The 21,718-nt window shown below is 39.6% G+C and overlaps 3 protein-coding genes across 3 annotated transcripts; 2 read left to right on the top strand and 1 right to left on the bottom strand.

Annotated features, from left to right (window-relative positions):
• Nucleotides 1-172: 172 nt before the first annotated feature.
• On the top strand, nt 173-3,874 carry hnrnpa1b (heterogeneous nuclear ribonucleoprotein A1b). The gene is given in 13 exon segments (XM_030734741.1): nt 173-324; nt 844-960; nt 1,073-1,219; nt 1,300-1,327; nt 1,330-1,514; nt 1,641-1,788; nt 1,871-1,924; nt 2,045-2,122; nt 2,125-2,163; nt 2,251-2,373; nt 2,460-2,518; nt 2,680-3,698; nt 3,781-3,874. Coding segments are annotated over 11 exon segments (987 nt in total). The 5' UTR covers nt 173-309; the 3' UTR covers nt 2,513-2,518; nt 2,680-3,698; nt 3,781-3,874.
• Nucleotides 3,875-4,016: 142 nt separating this feature from the next.
• nfe2 (nuclear factor, erythroid 2) lies at nt 4,017-8,809 on the bottom strand. Its single transcript, XM_030734739.1, has 4 exons — nt 8,639-8,809; nt 7,067-7,145; nt 6,816-6,953; nt 4,017-5,287 (listed from the first exon to the last, which is right to left on the bottom strand). Exons 2-4 carry the CDS (start codon nt 7,112-7,114, stop codon nt 4,163-4,165), a joined length of 1,311 nt encoding a protein of 436 aa, XP_030590599.1. The 5' UTR covers nt 7,115-7,145; nt 8,639-8,809; the 3' UTR covers nt 4,017-4,162.
• A 5,149-nt stretch (nt 8,810-13,958) lies between these two features.
• On the top strand, nt 13,959-21,436 carry copz1 (COPI coat complex subunit zeta 1). The gene is made up of 9 exons (XM_030733296.1): nt 13,959-14,041; nt 14,529-14,597; nt 16,977-17,058; nt 17,142-17,233; nt 19,680-19,735; nt 19,830-19,907; nt 19,996-20,047; nt 20,130-20,168; nt 20,785-21,436. The coding sequence occupies exons 1-9, from the start codon at nt 14,024-14,026 to the stop codon at nt 20,830-20,832; spliced, it is 534 nt and encodes a 177-aa protein (XP_030589156.1). The 5' UTR covers nt 13,959-14,023; the 3' UTR covers nt 20,833-21,436.
• Nucleotides 21,437-21,718: the final 282 nt, after the last annotated feature.

Raw genomic sequence — 21,718 nt, 5'->3', positions numbered from 1 at the left:
TATATACGACAGACTCGAAGCCTTACACGTTTCCCTTTCACACATAACAACCATAATCTCTCCCGTTTTTCATTGTCGTCATTGCACGCCAGGTGATTGGACGCTGTTGCTGATTGATTGGATTTGGCCCAGTCAAGACTCAAGCACTGCTGACGAAAAACTGCAGCGGGAATAGCTGACCAATCGCTGCGCAACATAGGCGTTTCCTTTGCTATTTATTGTACTGTTGAATAGCAGGCTACGCTCGTCTGACGCAGAGCTTTGCTTTCTGTTTGTTACACAACCCGTCTTCAAGGAAATATCTGCAACATGTCGAGAGAGAGTGTGAGTACTGGGCCCGGGAGCAGAACTATGTTATTGTGTGCGGTTTTTACGTTTAGGGAGTTGGGAAGTTTGAAAATTTCGCCTTCTTTTGATTCGTTGCACCGTCTCCGGTTGAGGTCGTAGCCGCAGTAGCATTCTTGTGTTGTAAAGCCGCCATTTTATAGCAGCTGGGCCTCGTGGCCTTTTGTTCCTGCGGATGAGCTGTAGTAGAAATTGAGGACTCCTAATCAACACTTGTAATCGACACTCGCGCTCAAATGCTGCACACATTTAAATAACCGCTGCTATTGATGTGTAACTGCTGCTAATATCTGGAATATTCATCATCAGACCGGTCTTGCTAACGTTAATGGCGGCGGTGTGTCCCTCCTCCACACGCCCTGATTTTTAATAAGAGGCGCAGGGAGCGGTGAACATTGTTAATTCTAGCCCGGTTTAGCGTGAACGTAATTTTTTTTCTTAACGTGGCCATTGGAGAGGCTAATCGGTTATTATGGTACTGCTTTGTCTATTATGCAGGTCCCACGTGAGCCCGAGCAGCTTCGCAAGCTGTTCATCGGAGGCTTGAGCTTCGAGACGACAGACGAAAGCCTTCGTGCTCATTTTGAGCAATGGGGGACGCTTACAGACTGCGTGGTAAGTCGTGTTTTTCACTGAAAATATAATGGTGGTTGAAACATAATGACTTTGCAATAATTTAATCATGTGTAATGACAGCTTGGAGCTAAGATAAAGCATTCCCTTTCAGGTCATGAGGGACCCCAACAGCAAGAGATCCAGGGGTTTTGGCTTTGTAACATACTCATCAGTGCAGGAAGTTGATGCTGCCATGTCGGCCCGTCCCCATAAGGTTGATGGAAGAGTGGTAGAGCCTAAACGAGCTGTTACCAGGGAGGTATGTAATAACTGGATGAGCTGCAAGTGTGTTTGCCTTAAAAGAAGGGTTGTTGTTACAACAAATGTGTTTTATTGCAGGACTCAAACCGGCCAGGAGCCCACATAACTGTAAAAAAATCTTTGTTGGAGGCATCAAAGAAGATACAGAGGAGTCACATCTGAGGGATTACTTTCAGCAGTTTGGCAAAATAGAGGTCATTGATATCATGACTGACCGCAACACTGGGAAGAAGAGGGCTTTGCTGTTTGTTACATTTGACGACCATGATTCAGTCGACAGATTGTGTCAGTATGTATAGATGTAGACTTTTTTTTTTTTTTTTTTTTTTTTTTTCTTTGCTCTTCACAGTTGCATCATTTGTCAAATTTTTAGCTATTTATTTGCTTGTTTACTAAAACTTTTAATTCCCACAGTCCAGAAATACCACACAATCAACTCTCACAACTGTGAGGTGAGGAAGGCCCTCACAAAACAGGAAATGCAGAGTGCGGGAATGGGAATGGGAATGAGAGGAGGTCGCAACACTGGTGGAAGGCCCTATGATTATGACCGAGGCTTCAATCAGGGTATGACCTGTTTTGTTGTGGTCATTGAGTATAATACTAGTAGTACATGATGGAAAACCTAAAATGTTGACCTCTTATTTAGGTGGCAGGGGACGATATGGAGATGGTCCTTACAACTGCAATGGAGGCGATGGTGGTAAGTACAAGTTGTTGTTTTTTTTTTTTTTTTTTTTTTTTTTGTTTTTTTTTTTTTTTGCCTTTGGTTTGTTTTGTTTTTGTAACTTCACTGTATTTTAAGACTGTTATATATTGGTAGGCTATGGCGGTGGACCCGGTGGTCCTGGTGGATATAATGGTGGCGGTAACCGTGGTTATAACCAAGGCTACAACCAGGGTGGGGCTATGGAGGAAACGGCTATGACAGCAATGGTTATGGTAAGATGACACTGCTTTTTGACTGCTGTTCACTAGAATCGTAACTTGCTCGAGGTTGACCTAATCTCTCAAATTCTGTAATCACAGGCAATTGCGGCGGTGGTGGAGGAGGTGGAAATAACTACAACAACATGGGCCACTACGACCCCCAGGCCTCTAACTTTGGCCCCATGAAGGGTAATTTTGGTGGCGGCGGTGGCAGGAACTTTGGTATGGGTTCCCAGACTTCACATGTAGATACTGTTGTACACTGGCATTTTGCATAGTGTTGAATTTATTTATTTTTGCGCTCACAGGTGGATATGGAGGCTCAAACAACAGCGGCTATGGGCGTCCAGGACGATTTTAAGAAGTGGTAAGAACTTGAAAGCATGTCTTAAGAGTCTTGTATTGTAAAACAAGAGCTTGTGGTGAGCAGGGAATCATTGAGTGCAGATAACCTTTAAACAAATTCACTCTGGATGCCAGGTCAAAGTCAGTGCACAGTTAACAATGTTGTTCCGTATTGTTCAACAGGACTGAGTACTTAGGAGAGGAGAGCAAGGAGAGGAGAGCAAGCGAAGTGACAGGGCAACTGCAGGTTTACCTCCTAAATCTGCTCAGCCTATGAGTTGTGGCAGGTTACAGCTGCTGCAAGAAGAGATGTACAGTAGATAAATCATGGAGGGCCTTCATTTAAACATTTTGTGTTATGTTTTTCTTTTTTCGTCAATGTGTTAATGGAAAGCAAGCATTCCAATGAGGTTTTGTGTAGATCTTTAAGTCTGGTTTTTATTTGTAACTGCATCAAAATCAAGCTGAAATAAACACCTTTCAGTTTTTTTTAACAGTCTCAGTAGCCTTTTCAGTTGTTTGGGAAAGGGAGGGTTTACTATTAGATGTTGCATAAAATGGGTCGAGCCATATAACATCATGAGGTGTCTGGGGGAAAGTCAATTACCTTGTCTCCTAACATACTGGCTCAGGACAATGCTGTACAACACTGGTTAAGGGGCGGGCAAAGAAATGGTGCGCAAATGCCATCATCAGAAAGCCCATCACATTGGTACAAGCTCTACCCTGATTTCTGCAAAGATCATCTGGAGAATGCTAGCTTACATGCAAAGTCTTTGAGGCTAGCCATGGAAGCAAGCTGAGGGAGAAGTAGCAAAACCATCGCCAGGATCATTGAAGCAGGGGAGAGTGAGAACAGAGGCCTGAGTCTAGCAGGCAGCAGCTACCAAAAGGCTTAAGTGCTGTGTGTAGGTAAGACCAGACTTCTCAATTACTGATGGTATATCTTGCTTTTTGTCATGTAGCTGGTAGTGAGATGTGTAGCCCAGTAATGATTTAACCAAGTTTTATGACTTCTACCATTGACTTAAATTGGCCTCCAATTGTGCATTGAGGCCCAGCATATTGCATGCTATATATGGAAATGAGCAAATATTTTATATTTTTGTTGGGTTATTGCATTTTACATATTGTATTTCTGCTTTCCAGGTAACTACACAGACTCCAAAACCTGGCTTCATTTCAGTGACAATGGTTGTCAGGTACAAATCATCAATACTCCTTTTTTTTTTTTTTTTCCCTTCTTCCATTTTGTATTTTAATTATTTTCTCCCTTCTCCACAGGTTGGCTGAAAATTCATGCTGGTGCTGTAAAATATTTTTACAAGACTGCTGTGCAGTTATTTTTTTTACTTTTTTAATAAAGTGTATAAAACAATCTGGTTTCAGTTACTGAAATAACATGAACAGTGTCCATTGATACATTAATGGGACTTAACATGAATCATCTGGTAACTTCCCGTATGAATCAAAGTTGGCACAACCAGGATTATGGAGACGATGCACAGTTCTTCAGCATGGCTCTCGCTTTTGCATTGTGTGAGGTACCAGATAAATTTTACCATCAGGTGTCTGCTGTAGGGAATATTCATCTATTGAGTACGGTTGTCCATCTTCATCTCGTAAATGAGAAAATACTTGTGCATAAAGATCTGTAAGACGGCATTTAATAAATGCCAAGCTGCGCTGGAACTCGAGCCTTTCTTGTGCCAGGTGTTCTTTGGGCCTGCAGCTGATTCAGTTCTCTTTCAAGATGAATTATGCTCTCAAGCTTCCTCTTCCTGCAGTTCTGAGCTGCAACCTTGTTTTTCCCCCTTCGTCTAATGTCCCTGACCAGTGCTAGTTGAGCATCTGTCAGAGTATACTGTGTCAGGAGCTCATTGAAGTCGTCCACGGGTAGATTGATAATCTTTTCCATGGGGAACGGGATCTTCAAAGCTATGGCCCGCCGCTCATCTCTGCTCAGGGGAGGAGTGGAGATGCTTCCGTGTGGCTTTGTGTACATGTTGAGCTGTGAGCTCCCTCTGCTGGACATTGCAGAATCATTGTATAGGTCACTCAAAGCTGCAGCCGGAGCCTGGTGTTTCACTGGTCGTGCAGTCAGGGTACTGGGTTGTGGTTGAGATAAAATGGGTTGGGCTGAAAAATAAGATGGATTTACACCTGAGTGTAAATATGAGTGAGTTTGGCTCTGGTAATCCACTGAGTAATGAATGTGGGATCTTCTTGTGTGCTCAGTCATGCTGTCTGGTTCACCGTCACTATATGCCATTCCTATGTCTACGCTCTGGTAACCGGGCGCGCCACCAACAGGGTTATCTGGAGAGGCCAAAGGTGGACTGGAACCCAGAGACAGACCAGAGTCCGACTCCAGATCATCACCAGAGCGAGTGTGTGCGCTTTGTCCATGTACAGTCCATTGCATGTGCCCACGGAAACCCTGAGTGAGGCATGCATTGGCTCTTCTGTGCCCTTGATTGATACCTGACATGTTTGTCTGCTCCCTAAGGGCCACAAAAGAGTGCTGTGAGTGAGAGGAAATTGGGAGCATTCTCTGACTGAGCTGAGGTTCAGAGTTTCCATACATTGTTTCTGTGGCGGTGCCTAGACGATGACAGGTAGGCACCTCTTCAGAATAAAATCCATCATAAGTGGCAGCGGTTCTCAGCTCACAAGCAGCAGGGGGCTCAGAGTGGGGCTGAGCCATCCCATAGTCTCCCACAGGGGCCATGGGCTCTATGGTTTGGTACTGTGTTGTTTCATAGGAGCTTTCAGCAGGGACTTCAAACTCCTGTAACAGAAACACCCACTTATGAATGACAGATACAAAGATATATGGCACCCTCACAGCAGTGAAATTAAAAACCAATCACATTTAAAAGACCTTGTGATATAGTGTATTTCTTTTCACAGTTTATCTGCTTTGCTATACAAGATAGTTTGCCCCCACTTCAGCGTGCCACCCACAGAATATTAAGGGCTCTTAAAGATGTGATCAAGTTCCACCTGGAAACAGAATGGCTATTGTGCAGTGCAGGGGGCCACTCGCAACATACAGCATGCCCCATCTCACAATCTCCCTATCCTGCCATCACTCAAATGGACCATTGTTGTACATCTCACCTGGGAGTATATTAGTTTTTAAACAGGGAGCAACACGTGAAATTTGTTCAAACAAAGATATGCTGTCATCTATGAATCATATTAGTCAACATGACACTGAGAATGATGTCTGTGTTAAATGAGAAAAGACATCAATGTAAAGATGTAAATAAGGGACAGCTAAAATTCAGTGTTCCTTGTTTGTTTCAATAAAAACACATAAGAACACTTTTTGCTGCCAAGTTAGCAACTTTAAGGTTTTTATTTTCTTGGCCACCTGAATGCAGTGCAGTGGAATCTTTCCATTATTTGCTGTGTCACCATCTACAACACAACCTCAAAACATGGTTCCCTCCCTCTGTGCTAAACAGCTGTCAAAGGATTATTTTCATCAAAGCTGCACTTCCTCCAAATATAACTTTGGTGATTGTGGCCAAAGAGCTCAGTTTGAACTTCATTTGTCCACAGCACTTGTTTTAAGAACAACTTTGGCTTTTCCAGATGTTCCCCTGTATACTATAGACATTGAGTTGAGATATAGTGATGAGGTTGCAGGTAAGGTTTCCTTCCTGATGACTCTGCAAAGGCCCAGTTTTATACAGTGAAAATGCTGCACCACCGCTCTTGTAATAGCAAAACCTGCAACCTCTTTGGAGTCATATGGGAATTTTGGATTGCCTTTGTATTCAGCAGAAGAGATGTTTTAATAGAAAGTTTTCACTTTCTTTTTATTGCTCTGCATTTCACAACTACTGCACATTCCCACACACATTTCTAGGCATGACTTGCTCTGACATCTTTTTAGCCTTCTGCTTGTGAGCACTCGGGGGCCCATACTGATGAGGGTTACCATCAGAGTTTGGAGAGTCCTAATGAGTCAATTAGCTTAAAATGAGTCAGCTTAAAAACTAAGTGATGAAATAAAAAGTAAGTGTCAAGGCATTTGAAGAAACAGCTATTTTGTTCTTCTCTTTGCTTCAGAGATTTCATCAACTTCTTTTCACTTTAAACAGCAGGTTAATGTGAAGTAATAAAGTAAAATATTACTTATATATAAGTCAGATTTTGTTATATCATATCCCCATATATATTTTTTTATGATTAAACCTGCAACACAAGGAATTGTGATGATGAAAATTGCATCTGCAATGGGTAAAGTCAAATTTAGCTGTTTTTTTCCTTTATAGTGCTCCCAGTGTATTCACTGCTCTAGTTACCTGCAGGTCTGTGATGGCCATCAGCTCCTGCCAAGCCACATCCATCTCTGTGTCCTGAGGAGCTCCATGAGATCTCACTCCAGGGAAATTAGTTGGCATGGGCAATCCCCCACACAACTTGCCTGGAGTAGCTGCTACCTTATATTGGAAAAGAAGAATTTCTGATGTAAGCAGAAGAAAATGGATAGATATATTACACTCCATCTGTTGACGTTGAGGTTTCTGTTTTCCTGCTCTGTAAGCAGACCTACCTCACAGGTTCTCCTCAGAGGGAGAACATAGTTGGCTGTGGAACACATTCAAGAGAAGCTTTTGTTGCAAAAATTAAACCTGTTGAAGAAAGACAACAGCGTGTCATGACAAAATATTGCACCAAAAATTAAGAAAAACGAACGCATTCACTCGTGTATAGGTGAACTTTTAAGTCACACCACTCCTTCAAACACAAATTCCTAATGAGTCATTGCCACCTTACACATCTGTGCTAAACAAATGACTGTTTGGGTGTTGTAAAGGTTCTGTTGGAATACATAAAAGGCTCAGTTCAGTTAAGAAGGCTCCTCCCATCAGCTGTGTCAGGGTGCAGCTATGCCTACTGCTGATAAGACAATCTGCGGGAAAACAGCGTGTGCTATAAGAGTAACTGCGGCCTGATGCCTGCTTTAGAAATGTTGGTGTATGGTTAACATGTCAGCAGTAATAGCCAGACTTTTAATTAAACTAGGCAGCATTTTAGTTATATATATTTTTTATGTTTCTTAGCAGTTTGCTTAGTCATTCAAAACCCCTAATCCAGGATGGGACCACAGCTTCAGTTGATTCTCTTTCTGTAACAATCTTTATCTGCGCTGATCCCGTTAAAGACCAAATAATGAATCATAGTAGGAATATTCCTTCACATCGTGGTTGATGACTTAAGACTTTTGTTGGCAAGAATTACTATCATTGTCTTATTTCAGCCCTTCAGGGGAAAGGTCACTTTTATAAATATAAAAATAAACATTTTTGAGCAAGCAGGAGTCTTTCCATCAATTAAAACAAGGATTATTGTAATCCTCACATCCTTAGAGAAACTGACCACGAGTGGTTTACAGTACAATTCAAGTTTAAAAGACTTAAAATGAAAAAAGATAGACAGGCTGAGGAGCCACAGATTGCAGTTTATTTATTTTAAATAGGAGCTGCAATTGCCTGAATTAATTAAAAATACATAGAAAGTCATATTTTGATATAATCTTATATAATTTTTTTTGTCTGCTAGGATGATTTTTTAAAGTTAAATTTTCCTTTTTTTTTTTTACTTGACTGAAACATCTAATATCTTTCTGACCTTCAAAACCAAATAATAATTATTGTTTTGAAAGTCTGAGTAACACTATTTGCTATTGTGTAAATGTTCCACAATATGGGATTATAACTGTTATATTCTGTATTTATCAAGTGCTCTGTCAGTGGTGGTTGCTTAAGGCTCCCTCATTTACCGAAGGCATTTAAGTTCAACATTAAGAACTACACAAACAGTAAAACTAATACTAAAAAGTCAAATTTCCAAATAATAAAATCAAATAAAAATCTATTTTTACAAATATAAGGAAAATCTTGGTTTTACTTTAAATGTATTCTTCATCTCTTAAATGAATATAAGGTTTACCAACAGTATGATCGCACTGTTCAATAGCCTCACAACATGTTCATGTTAGGTGTTATATAACATGGCAATAACGTAAGTAGGAATGTTATAACATCTAAACATAGCTTTTGAATTAAAAAAAGAAGAAGCACTGTATAACAAATCAGCAAAAGGAAGATATGAATGAACATACCTGAGCAACATTCTCTGTGTCTTCAGACGGCGATGAGTAAAAAATAATCAGATGTGAAGCACAATCCTGGAATTGAAGGCAAGAAAAGTACTGAGTGCTGCTGTTGCAGTGTTACTCACTTTTAACAGATCACACGAAGTAAACACATGAGGCCTCCCGCTCTATCTCTTATTCAACTGTGAGTCTCTCTTTCTGTTCAGCTACACATACAGCCACCGGCATAAATGGGATGGCTCAGTGCAGACAAACGCAATCTTCCTGTAAGGCACCCACACCACAATTTTTTGCACTCTTGTATCCTTAATAGCACACTTGCACCCCAACCTCCAAATTTCCCTTTTGCCCACATGACAAACCACAAACCAACAGTCTGGCACACACACGGCAATCATTCTGTCAGTCCACAGTGAAGTAGGTAGATGTTTACAAATATATAAAAAAATGTAAGCAATTCTGATTCTAATTGTGTAATGACAATACACATAGAAGGATCCGATTAAACAACTAAAAGTGAGCGAAAAACTAGCCGTATGATTATCTCTCTCCAGGCCAAACCGTACAAGAACAATGTCCCTTCAAATCCTCCCAAAGGAAAGGTATGAGGAGTGTGATGTGGAGCACCTGGAGTCAGAGCCGGCATTGCAGTGAGGGCCCTGTTCAAGCAGGGGTGGGCTTGAAGGCAGGATTGAGACTTAGTTTAGCAGAGATGGAATGCACACCCTCCAACAGGTAAGAAAGACTACATTGTTCCTCTATCTGGCAGAGCAACCGCCAAGGGAGAGAGAGGAGCAGGGGGAGAATGGGGGGAGCGTGTCTTACATAGCAAGTGACCATTACAATCCTTAACAAAAAATCCCCTCATTGCCCTGATCTGGAGCACTGTGAACAGTGAATTCACAAAGGCTGTGTGTTATAGAGAAACTGCCCTATTGTGCAAAACTTTTCACACAATTCCTGATGATAGAGATGCATATGCACCGTGTCATAGGGTAATTCGTATTTATAGTCTTGTACTGTGTGTAACATTTGGTAGCCTCACGCTGACACTGATGATTTTGGAACTAATCTGGGCCGTATTACATATTTGGCATCTTTCGTTCTCTGTAACAGACCCCTTGCTGCACACATTGTGTACAACACAATGGTTAGATTCATTCATTCATCAATGACACCAAATTATTTGAAGCTGTTGTTTCAGCTTCTGTGTCAGAAACATATGTTAAGACTTTGTATACTGTCCATATTTGTTAAACAAGCAGGCGCAAACGTGTGCTTGGAGAATTGCTTGCAGAATTTCTCAGAAATCATAAAACCAACATCACACTGAATTGTTGGCGCTGAATTAACTTGGTAAAGAGAAAGCTGACCCCCCCCCCCCCCCCCCCACACACACACCACACACAATCTATTTCATCTGCAGCATCATCACACTGAAAATTTTAAATGTGAAAATTGAACGCATCTGCACAAACATCTGGAGCTAAATTGTGAATGTGATGATAATTGAGTTTGAGCTCATTACTGTATCTGTTACATTAAATATACATTGATGGGCTACAGTTGAAAATTTCATTCTGCTGTATATTCACAAGCTATGAGAATGTGGATGGTTTTGTCTGGCTCAATATAATATCACATCCCACTGAGACATAAATCACAATGTTTTCTCTGTCATTGTTCTAAGATGGAAAAACTAGGTGGCTGACTAAGTCAAGAAAGGTGAATGTCTACCAGGAATCAAAGAAGGGACTTCCCAACCCAAGTTCCTAGCACCCAGCCCCTGACTCAACCACTGCCACAGCATGCCAAAGAGCACCCTGTTATTACTGCAACCACAGTGGTTTTGAATCTGGACACAGTTCCCAGGTCAACGCCCACATTCCCTGTTTGTGTTTGTTTGCTTCAATTAGTCTTTGACATCCCTGCTTTCCAGCTTGCCCGAACCTCTCATGGCTGTCAGTTTACTTATTGTGTAGCTCAGTGTTACAAACAGCTCTGCTTCAAAAACAGGCCAGAGGTGCCGGCTGGAAACTGTCCACAGTTGGCTCGCTCAGGCTTAACTTCTTTTAATGTGCGTTGCATTTCAAGGGTGCATTTCAAGGGTGCGGTAACTCTAATCTGAAATTATTTGTCTGTTGTTCTTTCCATGGCAGTTAAAGTGTTCATTAAAAATTAAGGAATTGTGGCATCTTTGGTTTTGTTGTAGCATCCAGAAAGCTTTAGAAAACATGAGTTGAAAAAACCTCCTCATGACCAAAAAAAAAAATATGGATGTGTGCAATGGGTTGTGGTATCAAAAGGGGAATATTTTTGGAGTCAGCTTCTGGGAAAGGAAAAAAAAAATAGAGAGGGCAGATTAAGTTTTTTTTTCTTTTTATATTGATTATACAATGCAAAAAATTTAATAAAAATAAAGATAAACTGTGCAGCCTTTCGTGGGAATATACAGACTTGTATATAACTGAAAATGTTTGGGAATTTGACCTATCTATAGCATATAGCTGACTGGTGTCACTAACATCCAGGCAGCAGGCAGTATTAAACTGTGCATGAACACCAAAACACTCATTATTGTTTTGGAGATGAACTGGAAGTACAGTGGTCCATCTTTCTCACAGAATCAGTAGCGCTCTTTGTCACGACGGTCGCGCATTATCAGATGTAAAAGGGAGAAAATGAGGAACCTGAACATGCAGCATCATTCTTCTGAATGTCTCAATAGTGCCTGTGCTTATCTCAAGATTTATAGATAAAGATAATGTTTTGCAACAACAGTATTGCATTTCTTGATTATTTACGGAGAGGCCCTATCTCAATAGGGCCCTGTATACAACTGTCATCACCAGTTCTCTTCAAGACACCCTTTGCACTCTTGAGGTCTGAGAGGATGAATTGCTTTTCTATTCTTACTTGACTTAAGATTCAATTTACTTAATAGCTTGGAGCCTCCTTTGTGCTATTCTTTCTCCAAAACCTGCATATGTCTTTTAGCATTAATGGTGCCTTCACAGAAGTGCACATTAGCTACAGTATGTCACGTCATTAATGTACCCCCATGCTGGCCTTCGAACTGTTTGCTGATAACAAGCAGACTACTACCTCTCTTCTTTAGCCTGAAGGGCAAGGTGCACACATCTGGATGTTGCTTAAATGCTTGTTTGTTTCTGGATGTTATTGTTGTTTTTTTTTTTTCTTTAAATGGTGTTAAGTTGCATTTGTGGATGAACAGCAAGCTGACTTTACTTGAAAAGGTTTTCAAAAGTGTTCCTAAGCCCATGCAGTGATGTTCAGTACAGAATCTCCTTTTCAGTGCAGCCAGAGTGCCACCAGAGTGCCTGAAGTTCACACCCATTCAGTATTGGATCTTGGCCTTATCCCTTACTTACAGAGATTTCTCTGGCTTTTCTGACTCTTTTAAATTATATCTACCATGGCAGAAGATGAAATGTACAAATTCTCTGAGAGCCAACACTCAGCCTCTCAGGGATTGTCTTCGATGTATCTTTATCTTTATATGCACCTGTTACACTTTTTTTTTTTTTTTTTTTAAATAAGCACAATGGCATTTTTAAGTTCTACTATGTTGTTGCAGGAGTATTTCAATTAAATATACGGTTTCAATTGGTTGCAATTCTCTTTTTATTTATGTGTAGCATCACATTCATTTGGAAACAGGGTTATATATGCTATTAAGCCAATGTGCTCTTAACAAACAAAGTCAAGCATGGTTGGTAATACAAACAGTACATAGTGAGGGGGCAGGGAAAGGAGGATGTTGGCTGGCGGAAGCTCTGTTTTATGCCGATAAAAGGAGCACTTGATTCATAGGAAGGGAACTGCTAACTGCTGTGGTTGCTGGCATATTGTGGTGAGAGGGAAACAGCCCATACTATTAAAATACTTCACTTTTATGTAATCTATGTTATTATTTTCTAGTATTAATGTTTTAAGTAAAAGACAGTTCTAATAATAATAATTAGTAATAAGGCAAATACTTGATGAACTTCATCAAAAGCTCCTGAAGAGACATTATTAGTTATCAATTATCCTCACATCATGTTTTTTCCGGTGGACAATTTCTTATTAAGGATCCTTTCACTACAGAGTTGATGCATATGTTTAATATCACTTTTTTGTTGTCATAATTATCAGTTTATCTTTATTATCTTCTTTTAGGTAAACAGAATCAATACCAAATTCCATCCAGAAAAGTTACAGTCATTATATACAGTAGCTATTTTTCTCTGTTCATTCACTATATATGTTTATTCATCATTCAACAATCATTCATCAGTCAGCTTTGCCAGTCATCGTCCCCACTGTAATGCTTTTCAAAAACAAATAAAAATAAAAATATCTTTAACTTTGAGGATGAGATGGCATGACAATATCAGATGATACTTTAACCTTTTAGCTTGAGCTAGTTCAAGGCAGTATACAGTTTCCTTTCTGGTCAAGACAATTTTGAAATCATAGTGGCTAAATTTGTGTAAGCATACTGCAGTGTTGCAACATTTCATAGTTTCCCACAGTCCTGTTGTGAGCACGCATCAAAATAGTTGGTATCTCTTCACAATACACATTCTGCAGTTAAATAATGGCTGGACATTATTTGCTCTCCAGTGATATTTGAAGCCCAAAAATATCCTACAGTAAGGCCAAACAATGATGTAATTTATGGAGTTAGATAGAGGGAAATCCCCATCAGCCTGTGTTTCCAAATGCTTCCCAGAAGTGGGAACTAAGATAATTGGAGTTGGTTAAATGTAGGAGGATACTGAAAAAAGATGCTGATGAGTACGAGCAAGCTAAAATGGCTTGTAAAACGAGAGATTTCTGGTTACCACGCAGTCCTACAAAAACAGCAACCACCTTTAGTCATTAGGTTTAATTACAGTAAGCTCTGTAGGGATGTGAAGTCTAAAATAAACATCCTGATAGGCCTATATTTATATGCGTTTTTTAAAAGGCGCTCATAAGAGCTATTAAAGGTAATTACATCTTGGAATTACAGTTTAACCACGTACGAATTTAAATTTTATTATACGACTAATAGACTTCATATTTTTACACAGTAACAGGAGACGGCCCAGAATTACAGAAATCTCGTGAAGAACTCGTTTAGCTTTACTCAAAGACCATTACAAGGTTTCAACTTTTCCCCGACTCAAAGGGCAAATGCGTTATAGATGCCGGTACTTTATGATTAGCCGCATCGCTTGAGTTTGAGCTCTTTTGTGGCTGTTTGCTCTGCAGCGAACTGATCTTTGCCCTGCACGCACAACGCACGGCACTGCGACAACCAATAGGAAAGAGCCTCATTTACTCTACGTACGTAGGCTAATGCTGCTAGCCCGGTAGTTGGTTTGCTAACAGGAAAAGAAGATGGATTCTCCAATACTGGTAATGTTAGCCCATTTATTTATTTCTAACGATATCAAAGCCAGTCAAGCGTTACCTCATTGTTGATTTGCATAAGTATTTACTGATAAACTGTTCCTCGAAGGGTTGTGATATATGTATATGGTCATTTAAGGTGCAGTCAAAAAAAAAAAAAATCCTCATCGCTAACTGGCCGTGTTAGCTAAGAAGCTAGCTCCACTAAAGTTAGCCTTGTATATGCGTTTGTTGATGATGTGGAACTGTCATGTCTCCCTCACGCTTTGGCGATTAAGCAGTCATTTTAAATACCATTTAGATTGATTTTGTGACCCCAGTCGACCCTCGTTTAATTAGCCTTATCTGCGCATCCACCGCCGCCGTCTTGATAACTTATGTTTATTATTTAACATATGAGTTACCGTATGTTTAAACTCATTAAGACTAATGAGTAAAAGTCAAATAGTACTTGTTTAGAATAAACCCAGTTTAACTTGTGTTGTCTTCACAGGAACCATCCTTATACACCGTCAAAGCTGTTCTCATTCTGGACAACGATGGAGACCGGCTTTACGCCAAGGTATGATGTTCCGATATCTGTGTTACTTGCTCCTTTGTTATCGTTAACGCCGACCAGTAGAAATGTAACTGAGTACATTTACTCGAGTGCTTTAATGAAGTACAGGTTTAACCTCCTAAGACCCTGCGCCCACATATAGCGACATTACATTTTGGCTTTGCTGACCTACTTCACTCTGCTCAATACATACAGTACCAGTCAAAAGTTGAGTGTGTCCAAACTTTTGACTGGTACTGTGTGTGTGGTGTGTGTGTGTGTGTGTGTGTTGTGTGTGTGTGTGTGTGTGTGTATATGTATGTTGTATGTATGTATGTGTTGTGTATGTGTGTGTGTATATATATATATATATATATATATATATATATATGTGATATATTATATATGTGTATATATATATGTGTGTGTGTGTGTATATATATATGTGTATGTATATATATATATGTGTATATAATATATTATATATATGTGTATATATATATATATATGTGTATATGTGTGTATTATATATTATATATATATATATATATATATATATATATATTTATATTATAGCCCAGCTACCGGGCTACATATACACACACACATAAAAATATAAGTTAAGGTTGCACAAATTGGATTTTCGCTGTAGTCGTTTGGTTTCCTAATATTTCTGAAAAAAATCACCTAAATCAGATCATACAAGTCGGCTTTTCGCCTACCTCGGATGAAAATCTGGTCCTATTGCAATGCATTTCCAATTAAATGTGATCTCATAAGTCTGAGAGTTTGGTGCTAACGCCCTCCTCAGCTCCCACCACACCAAATTCCAATAGTTATGATCTACGCAAACTCCATACATCATGTCGTTAAGCACAACTACACACACTAACAGTACCTGGAGATCGCATGAGTGTTGATACAGTCACGTGATGTCTGGATTTGCTGCACTGGGCGAATCAGTTCATTTCACCAGAGACAATCATGGCAAGTGCAGGAGTCAAGCATAAGCTACAAACTTGCACTTACGAGCAGAAATATGAGATTATAAAATTTGCGGAAGCAAATCCAGGCATGAAGCAGAAAGCATTGCCATGAAATTTGATATTAGATCCCAAACTCTGTCTGATATTTTGAAGAATCAGATTTTATCCGACTTACACATAAGACAGATTTTTTCCAAGTCTGATAAAATTCCATGGGCCATTTGAATCTGACTTGGGCGATTTTTACTGTATATAGTAAAAACCATGTAACAAAATACAACATCCTGTTCAGAGAGGAATCTTAGTTTGTATACATATCAGGTCCATCTAATCACAATATCTATCTTTGAAGTGGAACGCTGCCAACAACTTGATGCCGTGAGAGACAGGCAACAGAACTGCTGCATGTCCTGCTCCAGCTACTGGCATTCCATGCCCTACCTGTAACCGTATCTGTGCTTCTTCCTTCGGCTGCACGGCCATTTGCGTTCCATAGAATACTGCACAGTGATTCTCATTCTCGGCAATCGAGAGACTACTGATGATGAATCACAAATATCTAAGAGAAATTAAAAATGCTTTGCAAACAGAAGCTGAGGTCTCAGGAGGTTAATGTACTTGCACTTTAATTACATATTTTCTGTAATACTACTTTTGCTTTTACACCAATATATTTTGGATGGAAATATTAGACTATGCAACTTTATGCTCGTTTCCTACTTTGCAAAAAGGACTATCAACACAAAATTATATTCAAAGTCTCTTGCAGTACCACTTTTCATGTAATAAATGTGTTATACAACACAGTGGGTGCACATTAGTCTGGAAAACCGTGTTTTCTATGCCAATTTTCTAGACTAATTTTATTACATCTCCTGTGTGCCCCCCCCCCCCCCCCCCCCCCCCCCCCCCCCCCCCCCCCCCCCCCCCCCCCCCCCCCCCCCCCCCCCCCAAAAAGAAAAAGCACTGTCCCTGATTCTGTAAATGCTCACAAATCTGCATTAAAACTAAATTCAGCCCTAAACTAAAATAATTAGCTAAAATAGTTCCCAGTTCAGGGTTCAAGCCAAGCAAGACTGCCAGCTCGTGCTAATAACCTCACCCTCTTGCTAGTTGTGGTGAAAGCAATCAGCTCCAGTGAAATTCTCAGCCCGGCATGACGATGCCTCAGCACGGCGCAGCACCCGGCGATCAGCCGCTGGCTAGAACCCTGCAGTTACATTAGGAAAGTGTAAACCCTTACGGAAAAACTGTGTATGACTCACTGTTAGTTTCTCATTTTTATGGTCAGTTTGTTTGCTAGAAAAATTTATGATGTCCTACCTTCATCTAATAATGAAAATTTTAACTAGTTAAAATGTGACGTGGCTTATAGACTAACATATCAATTTATAACCGAATTTTAATTTGTCTGCAGTATTATGATGACACATATCCAACAGTCAAGGAGCAGAAAGCATTTGAGAAGAACATATTTAACAAAACACACAGAACAGACAGTGAGTATTTACCCTATTAAAAATAATTACTTTTCCTCAATACATATCTAATGCCAAGCATGTTTTTTTTTGTGGCCCTTTAGGTGAGATAGCACTACTTGAAGGCCTCACTGTTGTCTACAAGAGCAATATAGACCTCTTCTTCTACGTGATTGGAAGTTCACATGAAAATGAGGTAAGCTTAATTTTAGGTTTTGTAATGAACCCTTTTTAAGTAGTTGAAACTTGCATGTGTTGCACTGAGGAAAGTCACAATGTGGACCCTGTCTCATCATCCTGTCTGTGAGAGCCTGCATGGTTTGAATCATGGGAAATGAGCAAGTTTGGAACATTTAGAATTTCCCAAGTGTAAAACAGTGTTACACTAAAACACATAAGCCGTTTTCACACATGAAGTCTAGAAAATGTAAGAAAGCTGCCCTTTCTCTCATGTGGCAGATAGCAAGAGATAAACCATGTTATTTTGCTTCCTCATTACTTGAAACATTACTAAAACTACACAATGGAAAAAACATTTTTTAGTTACCGTATTTTGTGGCCCACAAGGCGCGCCATCAACGAACGGGTCTATTTTCATACATAAGGCGTATGATAAAACATATGTAGAGCGAAACAAAAGCGTCAGGTAAATCGAACTTTATTCAACTCCTCACAATAACTCAGAATATTGTTCAGTTGTAACAAATACAGAAAAGATATAAGCAAAGAAAAAGCATTTAAAAAAAAAAGGAAATCCCTTTTTGACACAACACCGGAAACGTGAAAACTCTGCTGTCACCGTGTTTTGTGTACATACAGCGCTCGTACTGCATCCCTTCATACGCTGTGGCATCGCCCGGAGCTCTCTTCGGCGCCAAGGGGGGCAGCACACACACCCATGAACCTCGATTTGTCCTTTAGCGACTTTTGAGACAGCCGACAGCGAGTTTTGTTGCACAAAAGTTGGCAACATCACCTGCCGCCGATTGCCAGATTACGCACAAATATACGGGCCAGCATAGATAAAAATAGGCCAAATCATCATTGTTTTCTGAGGTTTTCTGCGTACGGTTTCCATTTTTGGAACAATGCTTCCACTTCTTGTTGAATTTATCTCCGGCGGCTTTGGCTGCTTTCCACACCTGCTGCGCTGCACTCATAGCTTGTTCCTGTCTAATATCGTCAGTAGAGTCATTTTGTGAATCGATGATGGCCTATTTTAGAGAATTCAATGAGGCCTTTGAACTGATCTGCCAGACCGGAGAAAATATCACTGCAGACCACGGAAAGGTGCAGTGGTGTGGATGCCTCGGCTATTGGTGGTCAGATGGCAGCGGTCAAATTACACAGACTGAAATTTTCGAACTATTTGAAAAGCGTACGCTGGGTGTTAGCCCCCTGCCGTATGGTTTGTAAGCTCTGGAAAATGTTGATATTTTTGAAGTGTCCCTTAGCAAAGTCGCACTAAAATGTTTTGACAGATTTTTGAGCGCAGTGTACCACATAAAATTGGTTCAAGGTCAGTAAGCACAACAAGAATTCATACATGAGGTGCACCGGATTATAAGGCGCACTGCCGATTTTTGAGAAAATTTAAGGACTTGAAATGCACCTTATAGTGCGAAAAATACGGTAACTGAAAAAAAGAAAAACTGGACTTTTGAAAAAGACAAAAACTAACTGAAACAATTACACTTCCTTACAAAACTAAAATGAAAATAAACAAGAAGTGTCAGATTTAGTCTTTGTTACGGTAGCATCAGGTGACGTGTGTGATGATGTGTGTTTATTGGGTTCAGGTGTAAACATGACATGAAGTCTTGTTTGCAATACCTATTCTGTACTTCGTGTAATAATAATAATAATAATACCTAAGCTAATAAACAAAACTAAACATTTTCAAACAATAAGCTGTAAATGAAATGAGCTCTGGAAGTCTGGAAACTAAGTGAAACTAAACTGAATTGAATATAGAAACTTAAAATGAAATAAAAATTAAAACTAATGAAAAGATATAAAACAATAATAACTGACACAGACTTTAGTATGTAAACTGGCACGTTAAAGGTCTTTGCATTCTGTCGTGCGCTCTGTTGGGTAGAAAAGTTGAGGGCTGCAGCACGTGTGAAAATGACTTCAGAGGTTCAATTTCATCCGTCGATTAAAAAGTTTTAACTTAGCGACGTTCATTCTGTAGTTCAGTTTTTAAAATTGTTTCTAAACATTTCACTCCCTGTAACTTAGTGTCGGAATGATTTGATTAGTCTGCTGTCTTTTTTTCCTCATGTGTAACTTTGTATTTGTCTTAGAAAATGTAATTGTAAAGCAAATTATAGAACCCCTGAATTTGATGTTATGATTTGGCTGTTAGCTGTCTTGCAAATTTGTTAATTATTTGTGTAACTATTTTTGTGAGACACAATTCATATATTTTATATACTTTTTAGAAAGTAACAATTGAAGAGTAGTTTGGTAATGAATAGGGTTATTTATACTTCATAAAAAGGGATTTAAATTTGAAAACTGTTATAATCTAAGACTTGGTTAGATACTGCATGGATTAGAAAAACAATATGCACAGATTTAAAGTTCTTTTATTATTATTTTTTATTTATGTTCTTATTCTCTTTTATTTTCAACAGCTCATGCTTATGGCTGTTCTGAATTGCCTTTTTGATTCGCTCAGTCAGATGTTGAGGTATGTTTTTTGCAGCAGTTTACAAACATAAAACCTTTTAGCACATATTTTTCTCATGTCTAGACACACTGAACTTGTATATTTTTAACTGCAGAAAAAATGTTGAGAGGAGAGCTTTGTTGGAGAATATGGAGGGGCTCTTCTTGGCTGTGGATGAAATCGTAGATGGAGGGTGAGGAAGACTGAAGCGGCCTGATAACTGAACTGGTATGACATCTTTTTGAGTTTTACTTAACTCTGTCTCGTTGCATGTCGTGCAGGGTGATCTTAGAGAGCGACCCGCAGCAAGTTGTGCATCGTGTGGCTCTTAGAGTAAGTTCCTCTTCTCTCTGAAATATTCAGCAGTTTGACATCGGTTGTTTCAGCTGTAAAAGTAATGTAATTGTTCTTATAGGGTGATGATGTGCCTTTGACGGAGCAGACAGTCACCCAGGTGAGGAAAAAACATTCAAACCTTGATCTTTTCTTGGCTATAAAGTTTTAAAGACTCATTAGTTTATTAACTAATTTCTTCCAAACCTGCTAATGCAAGGGCATTGTTGCGGTGTCATTCTTTTTCACGCTCACATTTTGCATTCTGTCATAGGCACGTCAGGGTACATGACTACTCATTTATTCAATGGTGAGGTGGTAGGTAGCCAGCGGTGGTTCCTGTCTTTTAGTTCTTACATGAGTATGTCTGTGTGTGTGAGCTCTTCTTGATTAATGTTGTCATTTAAGAGGCCTGAGACTGGCTACCACCATCCCTCCTTTGGCCATGATTAATGGCTGTGCCCAGTCCCTGTGCTTTATGGTTATGATTCGGCTTTCCTTCAGTGGATTAAGATGATTAATGAGGTCTTGCATATTTTTCTTCATTTATATCACTTGCTCATCTTTTTTTTTCCCCAGGTTTTTAACTTTATTTTAATCGAGGTTACTTTATCTTTTTTGGTTGTCACTTGCTTTTCATTTTACTTTGTTTGATGCTTTTTCTCCTAAAGGTAGCCAGTAGAGTCAAAACTTTATTCTGTGTGATCTGTTTGCTCAAGCCTGTTTTTCTTCCACAGGTACTTCAGTCTGCCAAAGAACAGATCAAATGGTCTCTTCTGCGATAGAGTCATGGCTGCACCAGTCTACCATCGAGCCACCAGTCAGCCAAGATTTCACAGCACTGATCCACATATTCCTTTTCCTCTGATTTCCACTCCTTCAGTCAAAACTGTGAGGAGTACTGACGGCTGGTTCAGTCACACTCCCAGGACTACTACTTGACAAAGTTTCATTTTCAAATTTTCCTTCCTTTTTTTTTTGTGCACAGGCTTGCATTGTTTAACACACGCAACATGGGGATAAGATGTGCTGTACATTCCAGTAATTGTTGGCTTGTTTTTTTTTTTTTCTTCATCAAAGAAACTGGTTGTTTCTTTGTATTAAAACAGAGTATACAGGTGTCAAATGTTGATAAACACCATCGTAGCTTGTGACAACATTCCACGTGTTTCCTACAACAACTGTTGTGTCATTCAGGACTGCATCCTTTCACCGCCTCCAGATTACTGTAAAAAATCCAGTCATTCTCTGTCCTTTAATTTACATGGATGTTGTGATTAAAAGTTGTACAAGCATTACTGTAGTCATTGTTGAGTTTTGTCTGGGGTCTTCCATCATCAGATAGTTAATAAATGTCTGACACCGGCATGGGAAAAGCCGTGACGTGTCCAAACACTACCTGTTTGTGTGGCGTGGTTTTAATATTGGTTTGTAGCTGCTAGTGTAAGAGTCATAAACTGTTTGTAGTGTTATATCAACATTTTTCATATCTCCCATGTTTAGCTTTCTTTTAAGAGCTTCCTTATTTTAGAGTTGACACATTAAGCGTTCTTTGTTCTTCAATAACTAAGCAAGAGCCATAAACAGAAGCTCAAGGGCTCCATCTCCTGGTGATGGTAACAAAGTGCAAAGGTACTGCGCAGGGGAGGAGACTCATCCATGCAGGTCTGA

This window comes from Archocentrus centrarchus, chromosome 7 (genome assembly GCF_007364275.1).
Source record: "Archocentrus centrarchus isolate MPI-CPG fArcCen1 chromosome 7, fArcCen1, whole genome shotgun sequence".
Classification (NCBI taxonomy): Eukaryota; Metazoa; Chordata; class Actinopteri; order Cichliformes; family Cichlidae; genus Archocentrus; species Archocentrus centrarchus.
Note: the sequence above shows the minus strand (reverse complement) of the source record. Positions and strands in the feature narration are given on the sequence as shown.